At 34.4% G+C, this 16,638-nt stretch overlaps 1 protein-coding gene and 1 long non-coding RNA gene across 2 annotated transcripts in view; one reads left to right on the top strand and one right to left on the bottom strand.

Annotated features, from left to right (window-relative positions):
- LOC141365580 (uncharacterized) overlaps positions 1-16,638 on the bottom strand; it is a 169,749-nt gene that overhangs the window by 77,755 nt on the left and 75,356 nt on the right. The window lies entirely within an intron of this gene.
- On the top strand, positions 1,748-7,563 carry LOC129450340 (uncharacterized). The gene is made up of 2 exons (XM_073870661.1): positions 1,748-1,893; positions 4,172-7,563. Exon 2 carries the CDS (start codon positions 4,187-4,189, stop codon positions 5,717-5,719), a length of 1,533 nt encoding a protein of 510 aa, XP_073726762.1. The 5' UTR covers positions 1,748-1,893; positions 4,172-4,186; the 3' UTR covers positions 5,720-7,563.

The raw sequence follows: 16,638 nt of genomic DNA, 5'->3' as shown, positions 1-16,638 counted from the left end.
ACAAAGATAATTTTTTATACTGGCCTGGTCGGGCCAGTGGTTCAGGTTTTCACTTGCCCTGACAAAATATTTACTGGCTCCACTAAAAAACAATATTTCAGTGTCACATATTTAACTAATAATTCAAAAGTCAAATATAGTTGTATACATAGACATTTTAATCATCATTTGTTAAGACAGTTGGCTTTTTAAATGTAAACTCTAATTCTGAAATTTCACAATCCTCTCATCAGGGTCAATAGTTTCAGGTATATCAGGATTAATGTGCACAGAAATGGCAAACTCATATCAAAGCAATCGTGTTGTAAGGGAGATAATGAACCAATATTACTAAAACATTGTTACTAATATGATGTGTTGATATGTCTCTCGATGTGCTTAATATTCTCTTCATTCATACATCTCATCATTAAGTTCAGTGGACCAGATAGATCTGCTGGTTATTCAACGGCTAACATTAAGTGATTTTACTGGAAAGAAGAGGTGTTTAGTAGCAGCAACATGAAACTGAAGATATTGTTTTCACATAATAAAAAAAAAATGTGTTGCATTAGGAATAAGATTTCAACCTTTAGGATTTAAAAAAATGAATCTTTCTAGAAGAAATCAAGTAAATGAATGAGACATGCAAGACCATTTGCTGTGCTATTGGTTCACTTCATCATCAGCATGTCAATTCATAAACAACAATAAAACAGAACAGCGAGTTGGTCACGTATAACACTACACAATGTCAGAATTATTCCTGTTTTACTTGAGAGGTTAAAGAAAGAGTTGAGCAAAACTTCACTGCAATGCCTACGAAAATATTGTTATTACAAACTACAGCTCAGTATGGAATGAGTGCAAATGACAAACCTGAAAGAGTGATGGCCTTAAAGGGATAGTTCACCCAAAAATGAAAATTCTGTCATCGTTTACTCATCCTTATATTGTTCTAAAACTGTATGAGGTTAGTGTGCCAACATATATAGCACCAGTGCGCTCCCGCTCCCCTATCTTTTCCCAATACTTTCCTGTATTCTCTCCACTAAATAAAGGCCAAAATGCCCCAAAAAATTAAAAAGATTATTAATACCAGGGGCACAGGCCCCCCATTTTTTCTGACTTTTTATAAAGCCTGCTATGTGCAACACTTATATACAATTTCCTTTGCTAAAACCACTATTCCTACATGCAACAAGTACTGGGAAAGACAAATATGTATTTAAAAATGTTTAAGTATCATACTTAACATTATTAACATATTTGGTGGCATAAATGGCATCAAATGTTTGGAAATAATGACAGCAAAGAAAATATTTTCTTGCACATTTGCATTATACAATGATAAGAATGATGAATAACTAATTTTTACAAGAATATTTTTACAATAATACTATTTCAACAAACCAGGCATTTTATAGTCATAGTTACTCCCAGCTGTTTATGTGTCCTAGTGAACTAAGTATTAATTTCATATCTGAAAATACAGAACCGTATAACACATACTGTACATGTGTAGATTTATGTTTGAATTACATGAATACTTTTAACATACAAGCATGACAAAGCTAAAATGTAAGTGTTAATGTGTAGTGTCTATGTACTGCATGGGTTTCTCACGAGTTAGGGCACATATTTCCTGCAATGACATAAGATATAGAGAAGATATAACTCAGAGCACAAAAATCTGGACAAATATGTGTTTCAAGATTTTCAAGTTTGAGAGCATTGAAACATAACAGGGTGTGACACATATTGATAAACAGATTAAAATACATGTGTGTGACGTCTGTGACAGAACTGTGTATATATAATGCAGAAACCTGATGTGAGGCACAATTTAATTTTCATATGCTGGCGAAAATATTACGGTGAATTTTGCTTTACTGCACATGAATGCTGTAGAAGGTGAGGACTTAAAAATCTGCTTTTCACTACTAATAAACATTAGCAACATTTAATGTAAACAAATACTGTCACGATGCATTAATTATAATCTATTATTTTAAACAAAAGGCAAGTACACTGAAAAAAATGATTCATTGAATTTAATAAAATTTTTTAAGGTAAGTGGTTGTAATCAATTTATTTAAGCTACATTTAAACAAAATTTTTTTTTTAAAAGTAGCTTAAATAAATTGATTACAACCACTTACCTTAAAAAAATTTATTAAATTCAATGAATCATTTTTTTCAGTGCAGTAAAGTTTACATGTTTGGTAAAATGCTTTTAAGTAGATGTAATTGTATGACAGATTGGATGTTTTGCCATGTCTTTATTAAAAATTTAAAATATAATAATTCAAGTTGCTAAAAATATTTTCACACAATAAAACTTTACACTATTGTCAGAATAATTAGACTTTATTTAGGATGTTATGGAATGTAAAACCTTTTGAGACATACAGGTATATACTGTGAACCACAATTCATTTTAAAATGTGTGCAACCAATTTTATAAGAACTAAAATTTTAAAAAGCACACTCTCAAAAATGATGCTTAAAAACACTTAAAGTGGTTCACTGACTAGTAATCATAAGGGAACCATTTTAGTACTAAATAACAATTGAAACTAAAACATAGGAGGAAAATAAAATGTCTATAAAGATAGCACAATGACTTTAGTACTAGATAGTTCTACAACTCAAGATCTTATGTTTTGTGCTTATTATTATGTATATTTTTATTAACACATCTCTCTTCTTATACTTTGTGCATTATGCTACACACACTAAAACAGTTAAGGTTAAAACAACCCAGATAACCCAGTGCTTTTGTACAAAGTTTTAGTTGGGTCATTTTTTAAATGTTTTACCCACACTGTAAAAAGTAATTTTTTAAGTTTATAAAACCAATTTTTTTTAGGTGTAACCAATTAAAGTTAGTTTTTTAAGTAGAGCAGCTTTCACTTTTTACAGTGTATAATATTATTATAATCATTATTATTAACATTTTTATACACTGCAGGACATGAAGCAACGTCTTTAATTACACCTGTAAAAAAAATGTACATTGCAAAAAGGCTCATACATTGCTGAAAAATGCATTGTTGAAAATGATGTACAGTATGTGAAAATATTATACGACCTAATGGTTGTGTTTTCTTTGGACAAGCAAACATTAGATTCTCTTTAAAACTTTTATGAAAGCACAAAGAAAATAAACTTTCCACACCTGTAAGACCTTTTTAAGTCTTTGGAACACAAATGAAGACATTTTTAATGAAACCCAAGCGCTTTAATTGCAGAAAAGCAGTAAAAACATTGTTAAAATAGTCTATGTGACTACTGTGGTCTTTGTTTCATGAAGCGACGAAAATACTTTTTGTGCACAAAAAAAAGACTTTATTCCACATTTGCGTTTTCATGAGAGGGTAACACTTTATAATAACTGCACACTATGAAGCATTAGTAAAGCATTAGTTAAGCATTACTAAATAGTCAATTCTTTATTTGTTAAACATTAATAGACATTAGTAAATAGTTTATCAATGCTTTATTCTTGATTTATAAGCATATATATAATGTGTTTAATAATTGTCTTTTCATACTTTATTAATGGTCAATTCATAATTTCTAAAATAAGTATTACATTATTTACAGACCAGTTATTAAGATGTTGTCAGTGGTTCATAAGATCATTTAGGAAGTGTAAATAAATGATTAATAAACTATTTAAACATTCATTTATACATATTATTATTTACACATATAGTAATAAGTTAGTCAGTGTGTTAATAAATGCTTCATTAACACATATTCCTACTGTAATTCATGATTAATTCAGGTAGTTATAAAACATTTAGAAGTGGTCAGCTAACTATTTTTGTGAGCTCATCTAAAGTGAGGACTATTTATGCTTTGTAAAGCTTTTATAAAGGAGATTTAAAGTCTCAGTTATCTTTTAAACAGGAAACAAACACAACACAGAGTCATACAGAACATAAAACATATTTATTTCAAGATGCAAAAATTAAATTAAAATGTTAAAATGTTCATGTTAGTTAATACATTAACAAATGTTAACTACTGAAACTTATTGTAAAGTGTTACCATACAATATAAGGGCTACAGGACCTTGAAGGTAACCATATATTTAAAACTAAAGTGGGCATCTTCTTTCTTTCTTTGACATAGAAGAGGTGCTGACCAAACTTTTGTCTTTGCTTCAATAATGAAATTATAGGATCTTCAGGTCAAAATGTCTAACCGGTATCTAATTCCTGGATATCATAGTAATCCTAATGACACTCTGCATAAAGGAGGAAGAGATGCACCAAATGCACCTTTACATGAGATAGAAAAAAACCTGCTGGCATATTTAGGAACTTTTCTGAGACAAGCTGAAGAGGAGATTGAAAATAAATATTCTATTAAAAAAGATGACACAAGTTTGTGGCCAGTAGATGATATTAAAAAAGCTTGGGGTAAAACACAACGGATGAATTTGCCACATGAAAATAATAGAAGAGAACACTGGTCTGTCGTAATAATTTTACAAATGTTGCTAAAGAAGGAGTCAGAGTATGATGCAACTAATACTCAGTCTGAGCTCAAAGAGGATTTAACTGGATCAAATTCATATGATTGTCCAGCAGAAACACAACATTACTCGGGGGACAGTGCAGACAATATACCTGAAGAGACTAAACCCAGGAAGAGGGGAAACAGGGCAGGAAAGGATTCAGAAAATTCAGAGAATGACAAAACAGAATCAAAAAGAAGCAACATAGCAGCAGATAATGCTTCAGAAAAGTCTTCAAGTGACTCAGTTCCTCAAGGAATCTATATCCCACTTACCAAATTCAGCATCAGTGATAAACAGCCACCTATACAGAAACAAAAAGACAGGCTTAAATTTATAGATGGAGAACCCAAATTTCACAATCAGAATGAGAATCGGTATGAGTTGTTTGTGAGAACTTCTTCTGTTGTGAAGTACGACAATGAAAAACTGAATGCTGCATGGGTGTTTGAGAAACTAAACAATCAAACTATAAATGGGCCTGCTAATTCAAATTATAAGTTTTGTTTCGACGAATCAACTAATAAAAATCACAGAGCACCTAAGAGTTTGGGTCCCTATAGTGATACAGACTATGATAGAGGTCATCTGGCTGCTGCTGCCAACCACAAGTGGTGCCAGGAAGCAAATGATGACACATTCTTCCTCAGCAACATCGTACCACAGCATAAAGACCTAAACAGGGGAAAATGGAAAAGATTGGAGGAACTCTGTCGACAATATGTTCAAGACGAAGATTATTCTAATGCCTATATATACACTGGTCCACTTTACTGTCCTGAAAAATACCTTACTGAAAAAGGCATTACAGAAGAAGCCAATGTAGAAAAGGAAAAGAAGAAAAAAGAAAAAATCATGCGTGATTTTATGTCAAAGTTTGGGAAAGCTTTGCCAACTCATTTCTTTAAGGTCATCATTCTAGAGAAAAAAGATGGAGAACGCGAACTTAAATGCTATGAGATCTCTAATGAAGGAAAGGAGGAACAACAAAAACCTAATGAAGCAGAAGAGGAACAAAAACAACAACAACAAAAAATAAAACAAAAAATAAAAAGCATTGAAGAAGACTTAATCAAATTCAGTACAAATATTGATTCCATCGAGACAGACTCTGGACTGACTTTCACAGAAAAGAATCCAAAGATTCTGAGAGAAGAAGAAAAAGAAGTGACAGATATGACGGATAAAATGGCTGCCTGCAATATTTGATGAGTTCTTTCCCAAAAAAGCTATAAATCCATTTCAATAGTTTTCAGAAAAAGTAAATTTTTTACCTAGACCCACACAATTTGTGAATATTCAATTTATTCTGTTAAATTTTTTTTTTGCTCAGTCTGAACATGTTAAATAATGATAATTAAATCAAACAACAATATTGTTGATTATAAATTAAAAGTAATTTTTTTTCCATAAATTGATGTTTTTTCTTTAAAAAAAAAACACAAATAAGAGAACATGCAACAAATACTCAGGGACTCTTCATACTGTAAATTAATAAGTAAATTATTCAGATATACATTGGGGCCAGTATGAAATAAACAGAATTACACATAACTAACTTGCTATTACTCCCTCAACCATTTCAGTTTTCTTCTTAGCAGGGCGTTAGGAACCTCTTTGTTCACTAGCCATTTTGTACTTTTGCACTACCCACAATCTACAATAGCACCTTATTATGGTCAATGTATCAAACGCCAGTCTGTCTATTAGCAGACTATCAAACTATTCAGTACTTTTCGTGTTATGTTAGCAGGCTTCTTCACAGGAAAAAAAAACTTTATCGTGAAGGAGAAACCTACAAAACGGTATTAAACGAGCCAGTTTTGAAACGAAAGTTGTACATACCAAACACTTTGATGAAGATCACCTTGCAAACGGGTATTCTCCGGATGATGTATTAACATGACATTAATCCTCATTTTGAGGAATGAATGAACATAAATAAACATCTGTTCAGAGCGCCGCCATTGGATTGCGTGCGTCAAACGCTTATCAAATTCTGATTGGTCGAGAGGATAAATCGTGTTTAGGCTAAAAATAGGCTTATCGCGTTTTGGAAAAGAACGGCATCTTGAACCTACATTTTAACAAGGAAATGTAGTGATTTGGCATGAAACGTTCATGGAGCAGTGAATAGGTTCAGTACACAGCCAAATGACATCACATGACATGACATTCTTTTTTAAAAATGGCGTTTATCGCGTTTTGGAAAAGAGCTCCTCATTTGAAAAAATCAATGGACAGAATAGATTTCAGAGTGAGTAGTAGTCACATGAAGAATATTACTTTAACATCATACATCGTATTTTCAACTGTATTAGACAGCTCTCTTAAAAACGTGATTCTGACAATAACACTTACTGTAGCGTCTCTATATTCACTGTAAACCACTGCATTTTGAGACGCATTGCTTTAATAATGCTCGCATATGTATATTTTATACAGTATGATTATTCTAGACATTACAATCTTAAAGTCTTTTCTTACACAATATATTAATTATGCCTGTTTGACATTGACTATGTTAAAGTCATGATGCTAAAATGTAAGATATGTTTGATATACTTTAAAATGTTTTGATGCAGCATACTGATCATCTGTTAAAGTGGATTTTTTTTCCCACTTATTTTAGCCTCTGATTGTTTCACTAGAGATTATTCTGATTTATCTGAAACTGTACATTATGTAAAGAACAAACTGTTAATTGACTGAGTAAGGTCATGCCAAAGATCGAAATCAATGAACTTTGTGGGACATTAGTCTGGATTTCACAAATATGACATGTACTGATAGTATGAGTGATTCTGTGTTTTTATATTCATGTATTTAATCAAATATATTCTGTTTGCTGGTATATATTCTGATCTGGATTGATTCTGTAATCGGATTAATCTGCATTTCATGAGTTTTAACTGGTTAACTCTATACATTTATCTACACACAGTGACTATATTTACTATATTACATAGCCTCTCAGAGGTTAATTATTTTTTAAGTAACCACATTATATCTTTGCATTGTGTGGTATTTTAAATAAAGCAACATTCAACTGAGTTTTGTGTTTCCTCATTATGAAACTCTGTGGGCCAGCTAGATTCAATAAACTGGACCTTACAATGATATGCTCACATAAAGCACAAACTTCTGATTATATAACAAATCCATAATCTAAGTCATATTTTTCTTTGGGTTTATTCATACAGCAGCAAAATCCAGCAGTCACTTCTTTTCTGAGTTTATATTTGTATACACAGAGTCACATATTATGAAAAACTCACTTTTTCTGGGTTTTGGGGGGTTCTTTTGTGTCTCTGGTGCTTCCCTCACATGCAAACTTGGAAAAAGTTTTGTTTTGAGTGTGATACAGGTTTCTGAATGTCCTCTGCCTTGAGTCTCAGATTTCATGTTTCAAAATCAGCTCTGTTGTGAGGTTACACGCCTTGTCGTCACATTACATTTGAATATTCTCGCTCACTACCCCACTACCCAGTTCTCCACCCACCAGGTAGCTACAGAGCAGTCACTTCCCTGATATTCACCATACTGTTGTCATCATTGACATCCTACATATTGTTATCATGTCTTATGGAAATAAAATAAAAATGTCTTTTGTTTACATGCATACACGTTCGTTCTTCTTATTATTTATCCTTATGTTAGCATATAAAATGCAATTTCCACACCAAGAAATTAAACATCACACAAAGATTGTTGGATTGGTTATCTAATTGGCTATAGGTTCTGTCTATCAAAATTTTACATGAAGTCATTGGAGGAACGAGCAAGTCAAATGACGTCACGATTTCTGACAGCACTGTTTGGATATAATGTATTATAATCCTGCCTACTTTTAAAAACAAAAGGCTTGTTTGAGATGTGCAGAATCGATCATCGGTGATCAGCGCGAGATGCATGCCGGTTATATTTGTTTTTTAAAAATCAGACTATTTTTTATTTTATTTTTATTCTATAAAGGTTTACAAATAGGGCCCCATGTTTCATTCCGTCAACCGTTTTTTCAAATTAAAACCAAAAAGAAAATAAAGAAAAACTACTTTTTCCATTATTTTTTTCTGAACTTAAAAAAACCAAAAAAAACTTGTTTTCCGATTATCTTCTTGTGCACTCGGATCAAAAATAGAAAAAATAAATGAAACAGGTTTAGACAATTTTTTTATTTAATACCTTAGCAGACATATACTACCAATGAAATCATTTAAACAGATCAGGTACTATTGTGGTAACAGATTACAGCCATTTTAATAAGGGTTTGAATAGCAACCATACTCTCCTGTAAGTCTCATTCACTTAGGGGGCGTGCACACCAACGCTTTTACGCCCGCGGCCGGCGCATTTTTTCGATTGTTTCCAATGGAAGCTCAGCGTTTTTCAAATAAGCCAGCAGCTAGCGGGTGTTTTCCGCGCTGAAAACCGGCGCTCTGCGGTTTTTCCGCGCTCGGCGCTGAGCGTCTAGAGTTGAAAGAGATTCAACTTTGGGAGAAAAGCTCCGCTCGTCAATGTCAGTTCTCACACGGCCGCCCAATCACAGTGGAGGAGGGGCGGGACATTACCACAGCAACCAACCGGCTCACAGCTGAAGTATCACAGCTACCAAAGCGCTCAGCTGAAGAAAGCTGGCACTCAGCTGAAAAACAGCTGGTATTCGGTGTCCTCAAGGCGTTTTCAGACGCGTTTAAGGGGCTGGACACACCAAAACTTTTAAACGAGTCTGAAAAGCGTCGGTTTTCAGCGCGGAAAAAACCCGCTAGCTGCTGGCTTATTTGAAAAACGCAGAGCTTCCATTGGAAACATTCGAAAAAATGCGCCGGCCGTGGGCGTAAAAGCGTTGGTGTGCACGCTCCCTAAAAATTTTGGTGTGTCCAGCCCCTTACATTCCGACTTTTGAACTTTTTTCATTATTATTTATTCGAGTATAACACACTGATAAAATTTATTACCTGATAAAAAATATTTGCATTAAATGCTGCACAAAACTCTTCCACCAGCCTACTGCGCAAACAGACAAAGAAACACCAGAACAACCATTCTTTTAGCTATTTTAAATTAGGTCTTTTGTCTTTTAAATAGGAAATAAAGACAATATTGCTTGACAAAAGATCAGATAGCCTATACTAGGCTAATTCAAAATAAGACACATAAGTGTGGCAACAGCAGCTGGCCTGCCATCTACTGTCTAAAAAAAATATTGGCCCGCGGCCAAAGTCACTTGCCGATCCCTTCATTGTAGCGTCCCATGGCCGTTCATGTTACGTCTAAAAATGTGTGTTAAATACGCAAATAGGCATCTTTCGTAGCTAAGCAACCATGAAGTAAACTTTTTTACGCGGCTTTCAAAGTATACTCAACAGTGGCTACACGCAGATGGCCATGTTCGACACGTAGTGTTTAGAACAAACAAGAAAACAACCCCCCAACCACATGCCCCACCAAGCATGAGCGGAGCGTGTGTAAGGCTGGGGAACGCTTAGCCATAGCCTTTCCCTGGCCATGGACTCCATGATAAGTGATGAAGATTAAATTTTTTCCATGCATAACACGCATATCTGAAAGGCAGCGGTTTCTACTGCTTTTACATGAAAATGCTCACAACTCCCTTTGACGAGACGCCCAACAAAAAATCCAGTCATCAGCAACAGAGCAGCTGTGGGAATGCTGTGAGCAAGCGCAAAAGTTATTAAAGCAATAGGCCCCAAGAAGCAGTGGGTTACTCCGCTTCGCGTCGTGCCTAACAACGCCCCTTAGCTGTTATAAAATGCACTGTAACCCCACTGCTCTGCAGGGTTTATTGCTTTTATAAAACGGTTACTTCATATGCATAACGTTAGCAGGATTTCATAAAAAAAAAAAACACAAATAAGTTGTAATTATATTAGTATAAATATTACTCTTCCGCCAAACAAAGTAGTTCCTCAGAATCAAGTGTGACTGAAACAGAGCGCAGTTCACAATCAACACAGACGCAGCAAAGACACAATGAAAATATGATTAAAGACTGTGGTGTTTATTTTTATAAATCAACATTCATTTAAAATATACATTAACATATCGTGCAACTGTTGGAGTGATAATCAAATATACGTGGAAGCATGCTTAATGTTAACTCTTTCCCCGTCAGCGTTTTTTTTTAAGTTGCCACCCAGTTTTAGTTGAATGCCTTAAGGGGATCGCACACCGGCAGCGCAGCTCAGTGCCGCGCAGCGCCGCGTCGCGTCACGCCTAGGAGAACTCGGAGGTATTGTAAACCGGAAGTGCACATTAAATAGCGCAAGCTTCGTCAGATAGCGTCTCGTTCAAAATGCAAAATATAGGTTAGCAGCCAATGTTACTTGTTAATGATTTGGGACACATATGATGTTATGTAACGTTAAACTATGTGAGTGGCGCTGTGTGGCGCAGCAGGGATTTGAACAACTTCCTGAGTCACAGCTGGGCGGCGCGGACAGGCGCCACCTGGCGGCGCCGGTGTGAGTACACTCATAGAAAACAATGTGTTACATTTTTTTTAGAACGGCGCGGCGCTGCGCGCCGCTGCGCGCCGCTGAGCTGCGCGGCCGGTGTTCGATCTTCTTTACAGAAAAAATATCTTCTTTAAATAAACATAAAATATCAAATGAAAGAACAGACCATCCGCTTAAAAAAAAAAAGTTTCATCCTACCTTCATTTGTTCTCTTATCACCTCTCAAAATTTCAGCTAAAAGCTGAGATAATTCCATTTTTGTGAAGAACTTTTGTAAGAGATCAGATTCAGAGCCATGAACGGTACTACACGGTAGCTGTTTCTCAATACCAAGTACGCCAAACTCGGACTTGTGTCCTTCGTAGTTCGAACTTGCAAGTTCAGACTCGGAAGAACGAACTCCTGACGCGAAGTGCATTCTGGGAAACTTCGCTGTCATAAGTCCACACAAGTCTCCTCTGATGCATCCTCGATAAAATGGGCGGATCAAGAACACATCCGGGGATTTTATGTGAACTTGGGCTTGATGCGAACTTTGAATTGGAACAGTACAAGAACGCAAGCACAGACAAGAACGCATATTGAGAAACGGCTGGTGTCTTCAGTGTTGAGTGAATGTTTCAGTGTTTAAGTTGGGTAAGATCCCCATCTAGTGGATGATAGCGGAAATACGGATTTGAGTTAGAAACTCTTAAGAGAATGTTTTCTCTTTATTGACGAGTTGAGTCAGCAATATTAATGGACATTTATCTGGATATCACCATTAATTGTGCAATTGTAGAAAAAATTAAAATATGATTAAAGACTGTGGTGTTTATTTTCATAAATCAGTACGCAGCAACAGTGGCGCAGTGATACTTCTGTAATGCGGTCTGAACCGTGGGGTTACCGGGGTATTTTATCACGGCTTAGACCATTTCAACGTTTCAACCAATCAGAATGAAGAACCAGGGCCCGGTTCCCCAAAAAGTTCTTATCGCTAAGTAGTTCTTAACCTATTCCTTAACCTCTCTCTTAACTCTATGGCACGATTCCCAAAACGTTCGTACGCTAAGTATATCTTCTGTAAGTCACACTTTCGTAAGGTTGGTCTGGGCCATTCGAAAGCTCTCTCTTAGCGTTGTTTGAGCGCAAAACGCTATCGCCGCAGTCTTTAGAAATCAGTGCAGCGCAGTACAAGTCAAACTATGGTATGCTGACAATGATTTTATGTTATGGACATTTTAAGACTTAAAAATAAAAATGTTTACAATGGATACAGGGCTATTTATGCAGTTGAATTTATTTGGTATCAAAACTAATGAATCAAAGACGGCGCCGGTGTTTGTTCCCCATCGAAGTCTGTTCCCTCTATGTTTACAGAGTTTACATTTATAATTACGTAGAAAGATTAAAGATTTGAATTGGTTATACTAAAAAGCAATAATATCGTGTATTCTATTACACAATTTATTAAATATTTCATATTTGACAGTTTTATGTCTTTTAACATATAGCCTGTCTTTTTCCTTTTTTCTCTCTCTACTGTTTGTTTTAAAACTGTTATGTTTCCATACAAAATAAATATATATTATACATATAATATGATTCATGCTGTAAAAATAATTGATTTACAATCAAGAACAATCAAGATACATTACATAAATGCACACACATCTCAGTAGCCATTAATACTTTCAATGTATATAAAGAATAAACGTATAATGTGATAAAAACGCGATAAAAACACTACAGGGAAACATAGGGGGAACAGACTTCCACACAACACCTCCATGCCATTTTTTTTTATTCTGCAACACTTAAAACCTTTTGACAATTTGCCTGACGTTGCTAAATTACAAAAATTGCCTCCCAAGACAACCCATTATGGAGCTGCTGGATCTTCTCAGACCATATTCCCTATCTAACTCTCTCTGTTTATTGTAGATAGGTTGTTTTTTATTGATGATTTTTATTAGATGATTAGCGAGGGATACCCAGTTCGTCTATCCGTATTACTGACAATTTGATAATTTAATTAATAGTCTATATTTTACAGATAACTAAACTATGTTAAAATAAATGTTACTGGAATAATTTGAGTAATGTTTCATTTGTATAGAAAGCGTTGTCTTTCTTAATCGATCGCAAATAATTCAGCACCTTCACTTGGGACAGCGACTTTGTTACGTCGAACTTAGAGGCAGCGTGTTAAGAAGCTTCCTAAGAGACACTTCAGGGAACACACTTAGGAACACAAACATCTTTGGTAAGATATATCTTTTTGAGTCTTCTTAGCGCTAAGAGTGAATGTTATCGGGGAACCGGGCCCTGAACAAGAAATTTTATAATATTTTTTATATTCTTTCATAGACAAAGGCTATATAAGTAATTACGGTGTTTTTTAATTTAATTGTGATTATGTTAATTAAAAATTAATTCAAATGAAATCTTATGCATATTTTTATGACACATATCCAGTACGCACATAAAAAAGTGGGCTAATGAGTGTAGGATAATATTAACTTTAGCAGGCAGCCAACATTTTAAGCATTTACAAACATGGCTATAGACCAGTTCAAATGATGTAAACAACACTGGTCCAGAAACACTTCCTGTTATAGTTTGTGAGAGTTATTTTTTTATTTCACATATATTATTATCTTTAAGATGTTTGTTTAACTTCAGTTAATTCAGCTTTATATGTTCTGTTGGTTTATTTTATCCCAACGTTTATCTAGTGTTAAAAATCGGACCAATGCTTCTGGACCAGTGTTGTTTACATCTTTTGAAATGGTCTATACGCACATATTTCAAGACCAAGACGGATTAGAACAACAACAACGCGTCAAATTCAAGTTTGCAGTCGACATAACAACAGCATTAAAGTTTGAAGACATCATTAACACATACGAGGTCCAAACGCAGGATTTTGCCTCATTTGGTAATGCAATGGCTATTTATTATTATTGGCTGTCCTGACAAATCACCCATACAGTATACCTGCTTTATTTCAATAGTATTATTACTTTCTAAACATATAGCTGTTTTTTTTTTAAATAAATGTATGGGGAGCGTTCATGCTTGGAGGTGTAGATTGTTGCTATGGCAGGTGGCACGCACCTTGGAGGTTTTGGGAATTTTTTTTTTTTTTTTTTTGCATTTTAAGTTTGATTTTGTAGGGACAGACCGCATGTTTACGTCTTAAACTTTTAACAAGCCGGCTAAATATCCTGCATTTATTTCGAACCAGTCTTTGGTTATAGATTTTGGCTTTTATACAGATATATAAGGTTTTGGTTCAAACTTTACAAGTGATGATTTGGTTCCTTACCGCTGTCGCCCTGTTGGCTTAGTTTAGCGTTTTGTGAGTTCTGATAATATACTTTTTTGTTATGGACCAGCAACAATCTTGAAGACGTCAATTTGTAGGTGTGTAGTGCTAGGGAGCATTTAAAGAGTTTGATTCCAAAACGCAATAAACGCCATTTAACACCAAAATCAGGCTATTGTCTCTGGTTTATATATATTCAATAGATTTATAGCATTTTGAAAAAACAACGTGTCATGGATTTATTGCATTTTGTGGAAAAAATAATCTGTTTTTCATAATAAATCTTTGAAAATTAAATTATGGATTTGATTTTTTTATGTTTTATAACCTTTAGGTGCTATATGAAAGTTTGTAACAGAAAATAGTGGTTTTCATCTTTACACTTTCTTGGTATAGAAAACACATTTTTACCCAAATTAGTCAAAATGCATTTATTGCGTTTTAGAACCAAACTATTTTAATGATGTTGATATAATTTCTCTCAGTTTTCACACTCCTGTTCATGGTATTATTACAAATTCCTTATGTAATATCAAACTTTGGTTTTGTATTTTTGTATCTTGATTATAATCTATATATTGAGGACAAAAAAATTGCAATACTAGTACATATTATACACTGTATATTTAACAATTTTCCAGTTTTTTATTGTTTTTTCTTTATCTTTCTTGTAAAGCAGTTTTGAAGTAATGAAACATAGAAATAAATAATTGACTTGACTTAGAGGAAAATCTATGAATAACCATAATTACATTCATAAAACAGCCATTTAAAGAAACCGGTCACTAAATTACCACAATCTTTCTGCTCAGCTTATATATTTTGCATGTTTCTAGAAATCTTCACACCCAGCTCTCCTTATCATTTGACAGTTCGTATTGACCACATCTGTTTTTAAGAATATGCAACACTACATGCCTTTGTTAACACTATTAATTTGGCCGAAAAATTCTCTTCAATCTTAAAGCACTTTGTCAATATCTAAACACTAAGCAGGCCCTCAACTGTGTTTACCTCTAAACTATATTAAAGGGTACCCCAACTAAAAACATATATGGCAACAAAGATTAACACTGGGATTGGCTATATGAGTGTGAAATTAAAACAAATGTCATAAATAAAGTTAGAAAAAATGATTTCACTCAGAGTCGCAATTTTGTTTACATTTATGCATTTGACAGACACTTTTATCCAAAGCGACTTACAGTGCAAACCTATGACCTTTTGTAACCCTAACACAATGTTCTTACAGTGAGCTGCTCTGGGTTGCAATCAAAACCCATTATATTAGCACTACAGTGAGGTAAACATGGTAAACAAGTCTTCAATCAGTAAGTGAATGATGTGAAACCGAAGATGAGAGTTATAAATGCATACAGACAGTAGGTGCCGATATGTTGTCTTGACACCTGCATGTGTCAGGATCCCGAATGTTATTAAGTGTATTTAGTCTTGTTTCTGGTGCTGGGATCCTGACACCCCCGTAAACGTGTTCTGTATTTGTATCTGTATGTTACACCATCGTCAGGAGTCCGTCTAGTTTTGTCATGCCTGTTATTATTTCATTCTTGCCTTGTTTACCCCCTCGAGGGAGTTTCTGTTCAGAGCTGTCTGCACTTGGGTTCATCCACCACCATCCCTGATAGCATGCCATTTAAAATACAAGAACATTAATGTCTTCTGTTCAGGCCTGTCAATATGAACCAGAAAGTAACATAAATGATGAACAGTACAGAAAACATACCAATGAAAGATGAAAAATAAAGATGATCTGAGAGGTACAGTACGAAGGATGGTGTGAGGAGTAAAACTATATTAGATGACATAGTAAACTATATAATAAAAATATTTTATGTGTTTCTATCAATAGGGGAGAACTGGAGTGAAAGTAACAAAGTGATTTTCTCTGAGCCTGACTACATTTGCATTCCAAACTATGACATCATCTTTAGCACACAAGCCTTGACAGAGCTGACAAATATTGGTTTATATCGTCATCGTTTTGCGTGTGTAGGTCCAGAAAGCTGTTTTTGACCATGAGTACAATTCATAAAGCGACATTTTTTTCTTATAACGGGTTTGACTTCTCAGAATTAAAAAAAAAGTCAATCGAGTTTAAATGTCAGGAGTTCCTGTCGGGACGAAAGTAACACTTCTTACTTTTGTCCCGCTGCTAATACTGTTGTATGTGTTGATAATTTATATTGTGCTAACTTCTTAAATCTTATTTAATTTTCATAGTGTTGAAAAATGTTTTATTCTCAACAATTCAAGTTTGTACCATCGAGTTGCTTTAGAAACATTTAATGAAAGTGAAATTTAGAATGAAAATATAA

The sequence above is a fragment of the Misgurnus anguillicaudatus genome, chromosome 8 (genome assembly GCF_027580225.2).
Source record: "Misgurnus anguillicaudatus chromosome 8, ASM2758022v2, whole genome shotgun sequence".
Taxonomy (NCBI): Eukaryota; Metazoa; Chordata; class Actinopteri; order Cypriniformes; family Cobitidae; genus Misgurnus; species Misgurnus anguillicaudatus.
This window is presented reverse-complemented; position numbering and strand designations above follow the sequence as displayed.